Raw genomic sequence first — 18643 nt, forward strand, 5'->3', positions numbered from 1 at the left:
CAACCCCTTTAAGGCACAAGCTTTTCTTTCTGTATCTGGTATGGCTCCCATTTTTATCCTGTATTTGCATCTTACCAAGCCCCCCTATCACAATGGAAAGAAAACCAAGTGACTAATGAAAGGCAGGAGGCTGGCACAATGCTGGGACTGTGGCTGTGGAGCAGAAGTTATATTAAAGGGATCCTGTCATCGTAAAACATGTTTTTTTTCAAAACGCATCAGTTAATAGTGCTACTCCAGCAGAATTTTGTACTGAAATCCATTTCTCAAAAGAGCAAACAGATTTTTTTTATATTCAATTTTGAAATCTGCCATGGGGCTAGACATTTTGTCAATTTCCCAGCTGCCCCTGGTCATGTGACTTGTGCCTGCACTTTAGGAGAGAAATGCTTTCTGGCAGGCTGCTGTTTTTCCTTCTCAATGTAACTGAATGTGCTGCAGTGGGACCTGGATTTTACTATTGAGTGTTGTTCTTAGATCTACCAGGCAGCTGTTATCTTGTGTTAGGGAGCTGCTATCTGGTTACCTTCCCATTGTTCTGTTGTTTGGCTGCTGGGGGGAAAAGGGAGGGGGTGATATCACTCCAACTTGCAGTACAGCAGTAAAGAGTGATTGAAGTTTATCAGAGCACAAGTCACATGACTTGGGGCAGCTGGAAAATTGACAATATGTCTAGCCCCATGTCAGATTTCAAAATTGAATATAAAAAAAGTCTGTTTGCTCTTTTGAGAAATAAATTTCAGTGCAGAATTCTGCTGGAGCAGCACTATTAACTGATTCATTTGGGGGGTAAAAATTTTTTCCCATGACAGTATCCCTTTAAGTTGGGTAGAGTAATCAGTATCACTATTTTACTCTTTGAATGGGCTGGAAATTGTAGTTGGATAAGTCTCTGACCAAAGTTCAGTTTTAGATTAATTGTGAAATCTGTTTTACTCTAGATAAGGACTAGATAAGGACACGGAGACCTATAATTTGGACTAATGAAAGGCAGGACAATGCTGGTGTTCTTATAACAAAGCCCAGTGGTGTGGTCATACCACAACATTCATTGGCTGTCAATGGTTTGAGAGTGTGGTTGGGGGGCTACTTCTTTATTTTCACTTTATCAGCTCTTTTTTCAGACCTCTCATTGTGCCATTTCTGTTTTTTTGTCACTAGCATCAAATCTTTGGCACTTGCCCCCTGAAGCTCAAATCTTTGTGCTCCCAGAACTGGGTGCACCTTTCTCTTCATGCGTCAGTGGCATAACTAGATGTTACTGGGCCCCAAAGCAATTTCAATTTAGGACCCCAAATAGGGTTGCCACCTTTTCTGGAAAAAAATACTGACCTTCCTATATACTTATCTTTTTTCCCTATTAATAACATTGGGATCACTGACCTTCCTATATATTTATCTTTTTTCCCTATTAATAACATTGGGATCAACCATCATTTTTACAATACCGGCCAGGTGGAAACTCTAGCCCCAAAATATTGATAAGTTGGCCTATTCTACCAAGATATATTAAAATTGCTCATTAATTAGGGTCTCACTGAGCCCCCACAATCCTGCTCCCCCCCTGCAACCGCAGGGTCTGCTTTCTCTATAGTTACACCGCTGCATCACTACATACAGAAGGGGCTAGAATTAGGTGGTAAGTGGAATAGTGTGTGCTGTTTTCTCTGCCTTTTTTGAGGCGTTAAAGGGATACTAGCCAGCTGAAAATGTGTGCCACCTATGTCTCCATATCTATCCTTTTTACTAGAAATTATAAAAGAACATTGAACTCCAACGCTGCCAGGCAGCAGTGCTCACCCCTGAGTCACCATACTTCTTAATTATGTTGGGCAGACTTTTTTATGGTGAAAATCTAAAGTTACTTTATCAACACACGAGGGCAGCACTGTGCCGTCACAAGCCAACATCCAGGCTTGGCATTTAGAACTAGTTCTGCCTCCAAAAGACAGGCTCATTTATCAACACTGGGCAAATTTGCCCAAGGGCAGTTACCTATAGCAACCAATCAGTGATTAGATTCTTCGAGCCAGCTGCAAGTAGAACAATGAATGCAGCAATTTGATTGGTCGCCAGGGGTTACTGCCCATGGGCAAATTTGCCCAGTGTTGATAAATGACCCCAACTGTGTGCAACTGCCGTGAGCTCGGTATGGATTCTCAGCACGTTGCTATTAAGCAATTTTATAACTTAGTCAGTAAATTGATACATTGGCACGTTGGTGCCAGCAATTAAGTGGTAAGGTTGGGTTTCCAGATAAAGGGAGGTTATCGGAATAGCAGGTCTTGCCAGTTCCTCCCTGTATGAACATTCCTCCCCTAATAAATGTCAAATCAAATAACTGAGCCCTGTTTATTAATTGCAGAACAAATGATTAAATGATCTTAATGCTACAAGCCTTTATGAACAAATAATTTTTAGTATCTGTGCAAGTGCACCCGGGGCCCAGCACACAGCCTGAAGGCTAAACCCCCGTTCCCCTCTTGCCCACTCGCTCACACTTCCTTCTGTCGCCCGTCCTACTTTAGCAGGGTCTGGCGAGATCAGACTGACATACAGACTGACCCCCTTGTCTCCCAGGGCCCCCACCATGACTTCATCTATCTTCAAAAACAGGGGTTTCTAGTTACAAATCTATGATCATAAAGTTGCACGCCAAGGCACCATACCAGGTTACGGTAAACCCATAATTTGACTAGGGAATTGTTAAAATTTGATTCAAGTTTTTTTTAAAAATTCTAATTCGATTTTCAAGATTTATCATACACTGGCCCTTTAAGAACTGGAATTCGACTATTCACCACCTAAAACCTGCTGAATTACTGTTTTAGTCAATTTGGAGTTGTTTCCAGCCTTCCTGACATTGGAGTTTTTTTCGGAGAAGTTTTCAGGTCGATCCTATTCACCCGAGTTTTGAAAATTTAATTTTTTAAATAAATTTCAGTTGGTCGAATTTCCAGTTCATGGGAGTTTATAGGTGTTTTAAAAACTCACATGAACTTGAAATTCGACCTTTGATAAATTTGCCTCCCCATATGATAGATTTTGCTTTTCATTTTTTTTGGTTTTTGAGTTATTTAGCTTTTTATTCAGCAGCTCTCCCCGTTTGCAATGTCAGTCATCTGGTTGCTAGGGTTGAAATTACCTTAGCAACCATGCACTGATTTGAATAAGAGACTGGAATATGAATAGGAGAGAGTCTGAATAGGAAGATGAGTAATAAAAAGTAGCAATAAAAATAAATTTGTAGCCTTAAAGAGCATTTGTTTTTTTAGATGAGGTCAGCGACCCCTTTTTGAAAGGTGAAAATAGTCAGAAGAAAAAGGCAAATAATTCAGAAACTATAAAAAAGAAATAATGAAGACCAATTGTAGAGTTGCTTAGAATTAGCCATTCTATAACATACTAAAAGTTAACTTAAAGATGAACCATCCCTTTAGCCATGTGCCATTATCCCACCAACTGTTGCCGCTATTCCTCCTTATCAGATAATTTCCTTATTGCTCTCAAATACACTCGCTGATAATTAATAGAAACTCTGAGCCTGTGTTAGAAATAATACAATGTTATATTATAACTTTATTAGAAACTGTATACGAAGCATCCTGTTTGTAATAGATCTTGGGGAAATGACAGTGCAAAGAGATCACATTGAATCCCATATGGAAAACCCCGGCAGGACCAGATAGTGGCATCTTGGGAAGGTTCTTCATTATTCGATGCTGCAGCGTCCCAAATATAAAGAGAATTCTGTGGAACACTGTGTGTGTCAGATTCAGTTGTGTGGCACTACCATGCCTGGGCAGCCTGCAAGGAAAGAGATATATTTCCTTATATATTATCATAAAATAAAATCTAATATGTACATCTATAGCTGGTCCAAATTATAGGTCTCTGCATCCTTATGTAATGGGGTCCAAGGTAAAACAGATTTCACAATTAATCTAAAAGTGAACTTTTGTCAGAGCCTTATCCAACTAACATTTCCAGACCTTTTAAAGGTGTAATAGTGATACTGATTACTCTACTCTCTCCCTACTATACCTGCTATCCCACAGTCACACTCCCTTCCCAGAGACTATTATCCACTGTTACTATAGACACCATCTCTCCCTACTATACCTGCTATCCCACAGTCACACTCCCTTCCCAGAGACTATTATCCACTGTTACTATAGGCACCATCTCTCCCTACTATACCTGCTATCCCACAGTCACACTCCCTTCCCAGAGACTATTATCCACTGTTACTATAGACACCATCTCTCCCTACTATACCTGCTATCTCACAGTCACACTCCCTTCCCAGAGACTATTATCCACTGTTACTATAGGCACCATCTCTCCCTACTATACCTGCTATCCCACAGTCACACTCCCTTCCCAGAGACTATTATCCCACTGTTACTATAGACACCATCTCTCCCTACTATACCTGCTATCCCACAGTCACACTCCCTTCTCAGAGACTATTATCCCACTGTTACTATAGACACCATCTCTCCCTACTATACCTGCTATCCCACAGTCACACTCCCTTCCCAGAGACTATTATCCACTGTTACTATAGGCACCATCTCTCCCTACTATACCTGCTATCCCACAGTCACACTCCCTTCCCAGAGACTATTATCCACTGTTACTATAGGCACCATCTCTCCCTACTATACCTGCTATCCCACAGTCACACTCCCTTCCCAGAGACTATTATCCACTGTTACTATAGGCACCATCTCTCCCTACTATATCTGCTATCCCACAGTCACACTCCCTTCCCAGAGACTATTATCCACTGTTACTATAGGCACCATCTCTCCCTACTATATCTGCTATCCCACAGTCACACTCCCTTCCCAGAGACTATTATCCACTGTTACTATAGACACCATCTCTCCCTACTATACCTGCTATCCCACAGTCACACTCCCTTCCCAGAGACTATTATCCACTGTTACTATAGGCACCATCTCTCCCTACTATACCTGCTATCCCACAGTCACACTCCCTTCCCAGAGACTATTATCCCACTGTTACTATAGACACCATCTCTCCCTACTATACCTGCTATCCCACAGTCACACTCCCTTCCCAGAGACTATTATCCCACTGTTACTATAGACACCATCTCTACCTACTATACCTGCTATCCCACAGTCAAACTCCCTTCCCAGAGACTATTATCCACTGTTACTATAGGCACCATCTCTCCCTACTATACCTGCTATCCCACAGTCACACTCCCTTCCCAGAGACTATTATCCACTGTTACTATAGGCATCATCTCTCCCTACTATACCTGCTATCCCACAGTCACACTCCCTTCCCAGAGACTATTATCCACTGTTACTATAGACACCATCTCTCCCTACTATACCTGCTATCCCACAGTCACACTCCCTTCCCAGAGACTATTATCCACTGTTACTATAGACACCATCTCTCCCTACTATACCTGCTATCCCACAGTCACACTCCCTTCCCAGAGACTATTATCCCACTGTTACTATAGGCACCGTCTCTCCCTACTATACCTGCTATCCCACAGTCACACTCCCTTCCCAGAGACTATTATCCACTGTTACTATAGGCACCATCTCTCCCTACTATACCTGCTATCCCACAGTCACACTCCCTTCCCAGAGACTATTATCCACTGTTACTATAGGCACCATCTCTCCCTACTATACCTGCTATCCCACAGTCAGACTCCCTTCCCAGAGACTGTTATCCCACTGTTACTATAGGCACCATCTCTCCCTACTATACCTGCTATCCCACAGTCACACTCCCTTCCCAGAGACTATTATCCACTGTTACTATAGACACCATCTCTCCCTACTATACCTGCTATTCCACAGTCACACTCCCTTCCCAGAGACTATTATCCACTGTTACTATAGGCACCATCTCTCCCTACTATACCTGCTATCCCACAGTCACACTCCCTTCCCAGAGACTATTATCCACTGTTACTATAGACACCATCTCTCCCTACTATACCTGCTATCCCACAGTCACACTCCCTTCCCAGAGACTATTATCGGGTTACAGAAATCGAGACAGCAAGGGCATGGAGCAGGTTTGGGCCAGTGGGGACCATGAGAGCCGGGGCACACTAGGTTTTTTCCCGGTGCCCCACAGGCCCAGTCAGATCCTGCAACCAGCCAAAGTCCCTTCCCAGAGACTATTATTAAGCACAATAAACACACAAACAAAATATTATAATATTATTTCTGCTTGAAAAAAAATCCAATTCAATCGTGAAAAGAAGAAGAGAGGTAAAGAAGATTTTCCTACAAGACAAAATCTCTATTTCACTGATTTATTGGCCAGTGAAGGATTGGCACAAGCAAATCTCTAATGTTTTAAAGACAGGATAAGTAATACATAAGTAACTAACAAATTCCCTATCTCCTTGATTACACCACAAGAGGGCAGACTAAAACTTGATGACTAACAATCATCGCTTGCATAAAGGAATTTTTGGAATGTTCACCACTCATTTGTCACTAAATACAGTTCTATATATACTACTAGTCACTATACTGTGGCTGCATTTTAAAACATTCTTTATAGATATTGCTAGATCTGCCTTGGGTGTAGAGCACAGCAAGACCAGAGATGTCAACCCATCTTTGAAGTGATCTGTTCCCCCTTACCCAACTCCATTACCCCACTCCATTCTGCACCAATCCCTTCTCCATTGAGCACGGTCCCACCAGCAGTAGTGCTCCCTACTTCACACCATATCGGAGGACTTCAAGTGACAATTCTCTGCATTTTAAAGGAATTAGTAAAGGTGGCCAGTAGTGATGGGCAAATTTGCTTGGCTTCGTCACAAATTTCACACGAAATTCTCAAAACTGGTGAAAAATTTGTGAAACGCTGATTTTGACGCCAGCGACAATTGGTCAGCGTCAAAGTTGAAGCCAGCGCCCATTAAAGTCAATGAGCATCCATTAATCGTTGACAGCACCGCTGAGATTTCGCAGCAAATTTGCGCCTGTCGAATAAATTCGCCAACACTAGTGGCCAGACATGTGCATATCAGCTCTTTTTGAGAGGTCGCCAAATGAGCAGATCTTGCCCCACTTTGTCCACCGTGAGTGAGCGATGTTGGGCTGATCACAACAAGGAATATGCAGGAAGTCCGTGTGAGGCCTGCATCAACTAACCAATGCGGTCCTCGACTCGACGCGGTCTTTTTAACCTGCCTGATGGACATCTAGCCGAATAGTGGCCAGGGAAGCCCTTCGGAAGGGACCCCATACATTGGCCAATAAGCTGTTGACTTTGTCTGTTGGCAGCTTTTATCAGCCAACGTATGGCCACCTTAAATTTGATTTCAGGTTCAAATTACTGACAGCAGGTGACAGACCTATTACAGGGGTGTGACCAGATAAGTGGGGTTAAATCCCAAACAGGTGCATTGACAAGTCTTCTTTTTGAATGAGCACTAAGGGGTTTTTTAAACAACCTCTCGTAGCACAGAACCAAGAAGAATTGGTCATCACCCCTAAACCAAAGGAATAAATATCTATTGTCCTTTTCAATGACCCATATAATGCCTACAAGAAAATCAGTAGTAAAGTATTTTTTTGGTGTGACAGTAAGCCATAAAAAAAAACAGTATAAATTAAAAACAATACCTTGATGTATCATGAAACAGAACTAATTTCAAGCGTTCTCCCGTCTATTCTTGCTCTACTTCTTCTTCTACTTCTTCTTGAACCTACAGAGTGAAACAATGATATGACCATTAGTCAGTATAGTGCGTGGGTGAATAAATGATGATGGACCCAAAGGTGAGAAGATCCCTACGCACAGTTTCTAATGCCAATATTCTCTTTCATTGACACAGACTGTGTTTCCATTGTGTCCCTCAAAGACAAGGACACGTTTTAAAGCCTTTTGTCACTTCTTGATAACTAACAACTGATTCGCCGATGGAGAGGTTTCCAAGTGATATCTATCTATATACACCAACAGAGCAAAGGTTTTGAGGCTTCTGGTTTTCATATGTCCCTTTGGGATCAAACGTTTCATCAAACAAGGTTAAACCTATATGAAAACACTGTAACATCTTGATCTAAGAAAGAGGTCCTTGAGTAAGTAATTAGCACTGGCATAGGCTTCGGGTTTAAGGGCAGATAAAAAGTGCAGACAGATTAAGTCAGCAGGTTATTGGACAGTGTATGGGGCCATCAGACGGGCTTCCCTGTTTGATATCAAGCCAAAAGTTGGCCAGATCGGGCAAGTTAAAAAATCCCGTCAGAACGAGGAACACATTGGTTCGTTGATATGGTCCTTGATCTGACCGCCGTATTCTCCTCGTTGGGGCCTAGAGCTCACGATCAGATCAGCCCGATATCACTCACCTCAAGGTGGGCATATCGGAGAGAGATTCGCTCGTTTGGCGACCTCACCAAACGAGGGGATCTCTATATTTATGGCCAGTTTTAGACCTCAGACTTCTTCCTGTATCATCTACTTCTCTAACACCAACAATAACTTTACATTTCAATTCTAGGACATAATTACTGTAATCTCTTCATGTCACATGATGAAAACAGCCAATTAGAATTCTGCCAGCACTCACATTACAAACAAGGGGGTTGAAATAGAGAGGAATTAACCAATTGTCCTACATACTGTGTCCTATTGTTGGCTGTTTATATGGTTTTTAGTGATGGGCGAATTTATTCACCAGGCGGAAAATTTCTGGTGGCAAATAAATTCGACAGTCAACGTTTTTTGATGCTAGCGACAATTCTGACGCCAGCCACAATTCCGTCAAATATCGTGTTTCGCTAGTTTTTCATCCATGTCATAATTTCGCAGTGAATCGAAACAGGACAAATTTGCCCATCACTAACGGTGTTCCCAATATTTTTTTTTGTTGTTACTCCATGGCAGAACTCATATAACAGAGTGAATATCAGACTGATATTCAGAGACAATTTGCAATTGGTTTTCATTTTTTATTATTTGTGTTTTTTGAGTTATTTAGCTTTTTACCCTGCATTAATTTGAATAAGAGACTGCAGGGGCGTAACTACAGAGGAAGCAGACCCTGCGGCTACAGGGGGGCCTAGGAGGTATATGGGCCCCATGAGGCCCTTATTCATTTAGAAGTTAAATAAATATTGTTAAAACAGGTCAACCTCTAGACATTTTGGGGGCCTAAAAAGTAATTTGCTGTGGGGCCCATTAATATCTGAGAGAGACTATGAATTGGAGAGGGCCTGCAAGATAGAAAGATAAAAAGGAGTAATACAAAGTAGCAATAACAATAAATACATAACCTTATAGAGCATTTGTTTTTTAGATGGGGTCAGTGATTCCAATTTGAAAGCTGGAAGAGTCATAAAAAGAGGGCAAATAATTCAAATGCTATAAAAAAGACATAATGAAGGCCAATTTAAAAACTTTAAAAAAATAAATCATTTAGACCAATTAAAAGGTTGCTTAGAATTAACCATTCTATATCATACTAAAATGGAACTTTAAGGTGAACTGCCCCTTTAAGTTAAGTTTTAGTATTTTATAAAATGACCAGTTCTAAGCAACTTTTTAATTGGTCTTCATTATTTATTTTTTAAAGTGTTTTTAATTATTTGCCTTTTTGCTTTGAAAATGGGGGGTCACTGACCCCATCTAAAAAAACAAATGCGCTGTAAGGCTACACATTTATTGTTATTGCTACCTTTTATTACTCATCTTTCTATTCAGGCCTCTCCTATTCATATTCCAGTCTCTTATTCTAATCAATGCATGGTTGCTAGGGGAATTTGGACCCTAGCAACCAGACGGCTGAAACTGCAAACTGGAGAGCTGAAATAACTCAAAAACCCACAAATAATAAAAAATGAAAACTATATGCAAATATCACTCTCTACATTCTACTAAAAGTTAATTTAAAGGTAAAGAACCGCTTTAATTTTCTAACTTATTTGCTGACTGTAGCCAATGGGACAGAATAAAGATCAAGTGGTGATATTGTTTCAATATTACCTTGAAATTTTGAAAAAAAAATGTTCAAGTAAATGAATGTAAAACACTTGGAAGAGCGATCTGAGCAATTTTACCTACATTTGTTTTGGGGATGCACCGAATCCACTATTTTGGATCCGACCTAACCCTCAAATCTTTTGTAAAAGTTTCGGCCGAATAGCGAAACGAATCCTAATTTTCATATACAAACTTCCTTATTTTGCGACAAAAAGTCACGTGATTTGCATATGCAAATTAGGATTTGGTTCAGCCGGGCAGAAGGATTCGGCCGAATCTGAATCCTGCTGAAAAAGGACGAATCCTGGCCGAATCCCGAGCCGAATCCTGTATTCGATGCATCCCGATGCATTCGATGCATGATACTAGTTTTTAACTCCACGTTTAAAGGATAAGTAAACCTTTACAATAAGTGAATGTAAAATTTATGAGGGGGCTTTTCTAAGCGCTTTTGTCATGTACATTCATTATTTATTTTCTTTTTATTCCAAGATATTAAGGGATACATGTGCTGTTAATATGAATGAATTTTGTTACAACAGCACCACCTGCTGGCTATTTTCCCCACTTGTCTGACCACCAAGTAGTCAAGTAAGAAATTGTCAGGAGAAAGAAAGAGGCTGCTCTAAAGTTCTCTTGCTTAGGAAAGATGTGAGAAAGGTTTCTAATTGTTTTCCTAAGCAGAATAACATCAGAACAGCCTCTTTCTTTCTCCTGACAACTTCCTTGACTACTTGGTGGTCAGACTGGTGGGAAACTGACCAGCAGGTGGCGCTGTTGTAACTAAATTCATTTATATTAACAGCACATGTATCCCTTAAAGGGATCCTGTCATAGGAAAACATGTTTTTTTTCAAAACACATCAGTTAATAGTGCTACTCCAGCAGAATTCTGCACTGAAATCCATTTCTCAAAAGAGCAAACAGATTTTTTATATTCAATTTTGAAATTTGACATGGGGCTAGACATTTTGTCAATTTCGCAGCTGCCCCTAGTCATGTGACTTGTGCCTGCACTTTAGGAGAGAAATGCTTTCTGTCCGGCTGCTGTTTTTCCTTCGCAATGTAACTGAATGTGTCTCAGTGGGACATGGGATTTTACTATTGAGTGTTGTTCTTAGATATACCAGGCAGCTGTTATCTTGTGTTAGGGAGCTATCTGGTTACCTTCCCATTGTTCTTTTGTTTGGCTGCTGGGGGGGAAAGGGAGGGGGTGATATCACTCCAACTTGCAGTACAGCAGTAAAGAGTGATTGAAGTTTATCAGAGCACAAGTCACATGACTTGGGGCAGCTGGGAAATTGACAATATGTCTAGCCCCATGTCAGATTTCAAAATTGAATATAAAAAAATCTGTTTGATTTCAGTGCAGAATTCTGCTGGAGCAGCACTATTAACTGATTCATTTTGAAAAAAAATTTTTTTTCTCATGACAGTATCCCTTTAATATCTTGGAATAAAAAGAAAATGAATAATGAAGGTACATTACAAAAGTGCTCATAATAGCCCCCTCATCAATTTTACATTCACTTATTTTAAAGGTTTACTTATCCTTTAAGAATATTATCAGACTTCCATATATATATATATATATATATATATATATATATATATATATATATATATATATATATATATATATAATGTATAATTAAGTGTCTCTCACTTCTCAGTGTTCTGTTACACTTCATCACTTCCAGCCATTATAATACACTCCAAACAGCACTCAGATAATGAATAAAAGAACCAGTATTCATGGCTTGATATCAATGGGCAATGGGTGTTTTCCAGTACAGTATTGAAATGAATGATTGTGACAGGTGTCCCTAACATTGAGACCGGGGAGTCTTTATATAGCAAGTTCTGCCAGGCATGTTCACAGCCAACATTTGTTGTTACTCGGACGCACAAAATGAAAGAGGATCGAGGAAAGATTGTGGAAAGCATTAAAGGGGTGGTTCACCTTTAAATTAACTTTTCGTGTTTTGTAGAATGACTAATTCTAAGCAACTTTTCAACTGGCCTCCATTTTTTCTTTTTTATAGTTCTAAAATTATTTGCAGACCCCATATAAAAACAAATGCTACACATTTCTTGTTATTGCTACTGTTTAGTCTTCTTCTTTCTATTCAAGCCCCTCCTATTCATATTCCAGTCTTTTATTCAAATCAATGCCTGGTTGCTGGGGGAATTTGGATCCTAGCAACCATGTTGCTGAAATTGCAAATTAGAGAGTTGTTGAATAAAAAGCTAAATAACTAAAAACCCACAAATTAGGGATGCACCGAATCCACTATTTTGGATTAGGCCAAACCCCCGAATCCTTCGCAAAAGATTCGGCCAAATACCGAACCGAATCTGAACCCTAATATGAATATGCAAATTAGGGGTGGGAAGGGGAAAACATTTTTACTACCTTGTTTTGTGACAAAAAGTCCCTCCCCGCCCCTAATTTGCATATGCAAATTAGGATTTGGTTCGGCCAGGCAGAAGGATTCGGCCAAATCCGAATCCTGCTGAAAAAGGCCAAATCCTGAACTGAATCCTAGATTCGGTGCATCCCTACCACAAATAATAAAAAATGAAAACCGATTGTCTCAGAATATCACGCTCTACATCATATTAAAAATTACTTAAAAGATGAACAACCCATTTAAGTTATTTATTTTTATCATTCCTGAAATTCTCCAAAATCTCAGCGGACTCCTGCTCACCTCCTCCTCTTCAGCTTCCTCCTCCTTCTTAGGGGGACTTTCACTAATCTAAACGATGAAAAGTCACATTAACACTACCCAAAAATTACTCAACTGTGCCAATATGGTAAATGCAACACCTGTAACTGTTTAAAGGTTAGACTTGTTATCATCCTAAGGAATAATGTACCCCCTCCCCCTCAAAATATAATCTTTAATTTATTCAGATTTTGCAATTTTTTTAAAAAAATTTTTTTAATATCCTATATGATATATATGTCAGGGGTACATTATCCATTAAGGCTAGAGTTCTAGTATTAGACAGAGTTTATTATGGATAAATGTTTGGAGTGGCGTTAGAGTTACACTGTTAATTAGTACAAACGAGCAATCCTAGACGAATACTATTGTTAGTAGCTCAGGTTGGGGCTTAGAAATTGAATAATGAAATATTATATTTAGGAAATAAAGGATATTAGAAGTCAATAAGGACGTCTAAGATGTATAAAGGCTTGATAGAGGTCAAAGAGTGATTTCTAATAACTTATAAAGTTATATTTGGATTGTAACTACATCATCTCCAACCCCTTTGTTAATTAAGGACGGTTTAATTGCAATTTGAGTCACATGGTATCTGCCCTACCTACACAGATATATATCCCTTGGTAGTGGTGTTGTGCCCTAGGCTTGGTCTGAATTGTATAGAGGTGGGTATGAAGAGTGGTCCGACCCTGGTTGCAAGTGTAGTATGAACCCATCTGGCTAATTTATGTGTGTGATATTTATTTGGCCTCACTGCCCAAGAGCTCCCATAATATGACCATCAACTTCATCCCGGAACAGTTTAATCTGCCCAATTTGGTTGTATGGAAAAACGGGACATATGCAGAATCCAGAGCTGGGTGTTAATGTAAGTAGTTACAGCAGAAGTAGTTACAACAGATTCAAAATCAGCTCAGGGCTGATAGTCAATGGAGTCAACCTCCATAAAAGGCCTCTTGCTTAACCCTCTACTTGTAACCCAACCCAGAATGTGTAAATTCTACTTTTCTTTTCCATGTTTCTACTTCTACTTTTCTATGTTTCTATTTGTCTTTAAAGTTGAGTGTGCCCCTCAAGTTCTTTTATTTGCAAAGAGAAAATTCTAGGTCTTAAGGTGACCATAGACGTAGAGATCCGCTCGTTAGGTGATGTCGCCAAACGAGCAGATCTCTCCCCGAAATGCCCACATTGAAGTGGGCGATATCGGGCTGATCCGATTGTGGGCCCTAGGGCCCAATGATTGGAACATAATGCATTTGAAATGGGTGGATAAATGCACAGGTGCAGCCGCGATCCAACTGGATTTTTTAATCTGTCCGATAGAGATCTGGCCGACTTTTGGCCAGATATTGATTGGGGAAGCCCGTCGGATGGCCCCAAACACGGGCCAATAAGGTGCCGTCTCGGTTTATCAGCAGCTTTTATCGAGATACTGTCATGGGAAAACATGTTTTTTTCAAAACACATCAGTTAATAGAGCTGCTCCAGCAGAATTCTGCACTGAAATCCATTTCTCAAAAGTGCAAATTGATTTTTTTATATTCAATTTTGAAATCAGTTTCCCAGCTGCCCCAGTCATGTGACTTGTGCCTGCACTTTAGGATGGAACTACTTTCTGGCAGGCTGTTATTTCTCTTACTTAATGTAACTGAATCAGTCTCAGTGGGACTTGGCTTTTACTATTGAACTTAGATCTACCAGGCAGCTGTTATCTTGTGTTAGGGAGCTGTTATCTGGTTACCTTCCCATTGTTCTGTTGTTTGGCTGCTGGTGGGGGGGGGGGGGGAGGGAGGGGAGTGATATCACTCCAACTTGCAGTAAAGAGTGACTGAAGTTTATCAGAGCACAAGTCACATGACTGGGGGCAGCTGGGAAACTGGCAATATGTCTAGCCCCATGTCAGATTTTAAAATTGAATATAAAAAAATCCGTTTGCTCTATTGAAAAATGAATTTCAGTGCAGAATTCTGCTGCGGCAGCACTATCTGATGTGTTTTGAAAAAAACATGTTTTCCCATGACAGTATCCCTTTAAGCTTCCCATACATGCAGAGATCTGTTCATATGGCTAAGTCATCAAATCTCTCCCTGATATGCCCAAATTAAGGTGGGCAATTTTGGGCTGATCCGACCGTGGGCCCTAGGGCCCAATGATCAGATCACAAAAGCGAGAATACGGGCGGTCAGCAGAGGACTGCATCAACGAACCAATGCAGTCCTCGATCCGATCGACATCTGTGTGATTTTCAGCCAGATATTGATCGTGGAAGCCCATCGGAGGGCCCCATACACTGCCCAATAAACTGGCGACTTAGTCTGTCTGCAGCTTATATTGGCCCATGTATGGGGACCTTTAATGGGACCTTCAATAACCGAGACAGCGATTCAGCTGGTTTTGTCTACAGACAGAGTCACAGTCTTGGAGGACATTTTAGTAGAGGACAAACAAACAAATATAAACAAAATTATGATTTTGGGAAAAGATTAAAGCAAACATTAAGAAATGCAATTTCAATTTTAGGTATTCAGGTTTTTTTTTTTTAACAATTAAACATGTGATGGAAAGATATAGGTTATTCATAAGTATTAAGGTGATTTTTGTTATTGCAAAAGAATTCAAATGATATAGTGCTGTCAGTAGCTAAGCCATGGATGCACAGAATCCAGGATATTGTCACAACTCTGGCCAGATTTTTAACTTTTAGCAATTCCCAGAATAATGAGAGCTTTCACTACCAGAACATCTGGCTTTGATCAAAACTTGTGGCCAATTGTAATTTTGTCAGATCAGATTTAATTTAATATTTAGCCAAATCTGTTGCTGGAAACACAATTCCGTATTAAGACAAATTTTAAAAGAGGGTTCGGTGCATCTGGTTATTTGCTTCATTATACAGGTATGGGATACGTTATCCGGAAACCCGTTATCCAGAAAGCTTCGAATTATGGAATGGCAGCCTCCCATAGATTCAATTATAATGAAATAACCACATTTTTATAAAATTATTTCCTTTTTCTTTATAATAATAAAACTTGTAACTTGTTCTTGATCCCAACTAAGATATAATTAATCCTTATTGGAGGCAAAACCAGCCTATTGGGTTTATTTCATGTTTATATGATTTTCTAGTAGACTTAAAGGGGTTTGTTCACCTTCCAAATACTTTTTTCAGTTCAGTTGTTTTCACTTTGTTCCCCAGAAATAAAGACTTTTTTTCAATTACATTCCATTATTTATTTTTTATTGTTTTTCCAAAATCTAAGTGTAAAGTTGAATGTTTGTGTCTCTGGTGTTTGAGTCTGGCAGCTCAGTAATTCAGGTGCAGACTCTGAACTGTTACAATTTTACAACATTTAGTTGATCCATTTCTCAGCAGCATCTCTGGAGTATTAGCAACTATTGTATCAATTCTAACAGCTGCCTGTAATGATAACAAATGTATCAACTAAATTTATCAATTTCGAAAAGTTTGGGGGGTCGGTGACCCCAGCCCCCCCACCCAGAGCTGCTTTTAGAAGGTGAAAAATGACACTTTACACTTCAATATTAGAAAAACGGTCACAAATAGAAAATAGAAAGTAATTGGAAAGAGTTGTTATTTCTAGTGATCTATCTGAAACCAACTAGTTTAAAGGTGAACAGCCCCTTTAAGGTATGAAGATCCAAATTATGGAAAGATCCATTTCCCGGAAAACTCCAGGTCCCTAGCATTCTGGATAGCAGGTCCCATACCTGTAATGCTCTGCTGTAAATATACATCTTCGACAAGTACAGGCCATTAGATTTGAGCCACAGCAAAACAAGCGTAAATACCATATCTCCCAACATTCCAGACCTCAAAATTCATATGGCGACATCCCCAATCCTCCAAATCAATGTGCATCAATAACCACCAGCACCCAAGGTTCCCATGAAACCCCACCTATTTTTTGATAAACTGAACACTTTTTTGGTCCATGATTTTGACTGTTTCTCAAAATAAATGGAAGTTGGGAGGTATGCAAAATTCATTATTTTCTCATTTGTCAATTATTATTCATAAATATCAAGTTGTTGGTTAAGAAGATGGTTAGACATTAAACAAGGATTATACTCATTTAAATTACAGAGCTCTCTTCTGCGGGAACCGTCTCGTTTTGCACATCAGTTGGTACTTCCGATTTCTGCGCCAAACAAATCCAAGAGAAAAAAAATGGAAATTAATTATTATGTCTTACGTCCTGAGCTCTGTTTAAAGAGTGAAACTCCGGTGACATCGATTATTTTGCCAGTAAAGTCATAGCGCTTGGACCTGAACCCTGAAACTGCTGTCAAAGTGAAGGACCTATTGTTGTTATCTCAACAAACACATATCACATACAGTCCTATCATCATCATCATTTATTTATATAGCGCTGGCAAGATACGCAGTGCTATTCAATAAGTTCATAGCAGCACAGTATTTCCCATTGACAGATGGTTATTTTGAACCAATTTATTATATATGGAGATGCACAAAATCCAAGATATGTATTTGGGCAAAAAGACTAAAGGGCCTATTTAACAAAGATTAGATTTTAGTGATTTTAGAGGTGTTTGAAACCGCAACTAAACTCACAAACTCTAAGGGACAGATTTATCAAGGGTCGAAGTGAATTCGAGGGAATTTTCAAAGTAATAAATTTCAAATTCGAAGTAATTTTTTGGATACCATCGACCATCGAATAGGATACTAAGACTTCGAATTTACTTCGAATTCGGTTTGAAGTAAATATAATTCGAATATTCGACCATTCGATAATCGATATGTACTGTCTCTTTAAAAAAACTTCGACTTCAATAGTTCGCCAAATTAAACCTGCCGAAGTGCTATTTTAGCCTATGAGGACCTTCTAATGCATGTAAAGTTTTTTGTAGTCGAAGTAAAATCGATCGATCGCTGAAATCGTTTGAACGATTTTACTTCAACAGCAAAACGGTCAAATTCGGTAAAAAAAACTTCAACTTCGTAATTCGATAGCCATTCGATGGCCGAATTTCGAAGTATATTTCACTTCGAAATTCGACCTTTGATAATTCTGCCCCTATGAATGTCTTGAGATTTATTAAAAAATACGAATTACAAAAAGTACAAACTGAAAATTATCCTGAGCAATGTCAATGTTCAAGTTTTTCGGACAATTCCTAGGGGGAAAAAAATCCGAAATCCTCTACAAGTTCAAATTGATTTAGACCAACAGGATCAGCACAGTTCCCACTGACTTCTGTAGGACCTCAACAAGTTTTACCCGGCGAAGTTTTGTATTAAAGGTTTTTACACTTAATAAATCTCAAATTTTTAGTGTTTTTTTAAAAAAAAATTGAAAACTGCAAATTTTTAGAGATTCGTGGGGAAAAAAACGAACTTCGATTGTTAGTAAATGGGCCCCTAAAATTTAAGAACATTGTTGGGCTTTAGTTCAATGTCTGATTTTGTGATGTAATTCTGTGATGTCATAGCAAGAATACATCAGATTTATCAGAATAACTATGGTGTTTTTGTTAGAGAACTGATCTCGCAATTTTTAAATGATGGATTTGGTGCATCTTTATATTATTATATATTTATATTATTTATATTATTATTATATTTCTTACTACAAATCATTGAATTAATATGCTACCAGCACACACACACAGAAAATAAGACTGAAAAAAGTAGGAACATTAGGAATTAAGGCATTCAAGTCACTGTATTATATTTTCTGACAAAATGAATTAATTGTACTTATCCATGTGTTTGTTAATACAAAAAGCTGGTTAGACATTAAGTAAGATGGAATACTCATTTATTTACAGTGACTTCTTCTGCTGGAACCTCCTCGTTCGGCGAAACTACTGGTACCGTCACTTCCTGCGCCGAACAAAGCCAAGAGATT

General features: G+C 39.2%; 1 protein-coding gene across 4 annotated transcripts in view; it reads right to left on the reverse strand.

Annotated features, from left to right (window-relative positions):
- Positions 1 to 3549: 3549 nt before the first annotated feature.
- Positions 3550 to 18643, reverse strand: part of sh3bgr.L (SH3 domain binding glutamate-rich protein L homeolog) — a 32972-nt gene continuing 17878 nt past the window's right edge. For 2 of the 4 annotated variants that reach the window (XM_018245044.2, NM_001092128.1), the window contains 5 exon segments: positions 18562 to 18618; positions 16853 to 16909; positions 12726 to 12773; positions 7650 to 7732; positions 3550 to 3807 (listed from right to left, as the gene is read on the reverse strand). In XM_018245044.2, the coding sequence (XP_018100533.1) occupies positions 7694 to 7732; positions 12726 to 12773; positions 16853 to 16909; positions 18562 to 18618 (201 nt within the window). In that variant the 3' untranslated portion in view covers positions 3550 to 3807; positions 7650 to 7693. 4 annotated transcript variants of the gene reach the window in all.

This window comes from Xenopus laevis, chromosome 2L, assembly GCF_017654675.1.
Source record: "Xenopus laevis strain J_2021 chromosome 2L, Xenopus_laevis_v10.1, whole genome shotgun sequence".
Classification (NCBI taxonomy): domain Eukaryota; kingdom Metazoa; phylum Chordata; class Amphibia; order Anura; family Pipidae; genus Xenopus; species Xenopus laevis.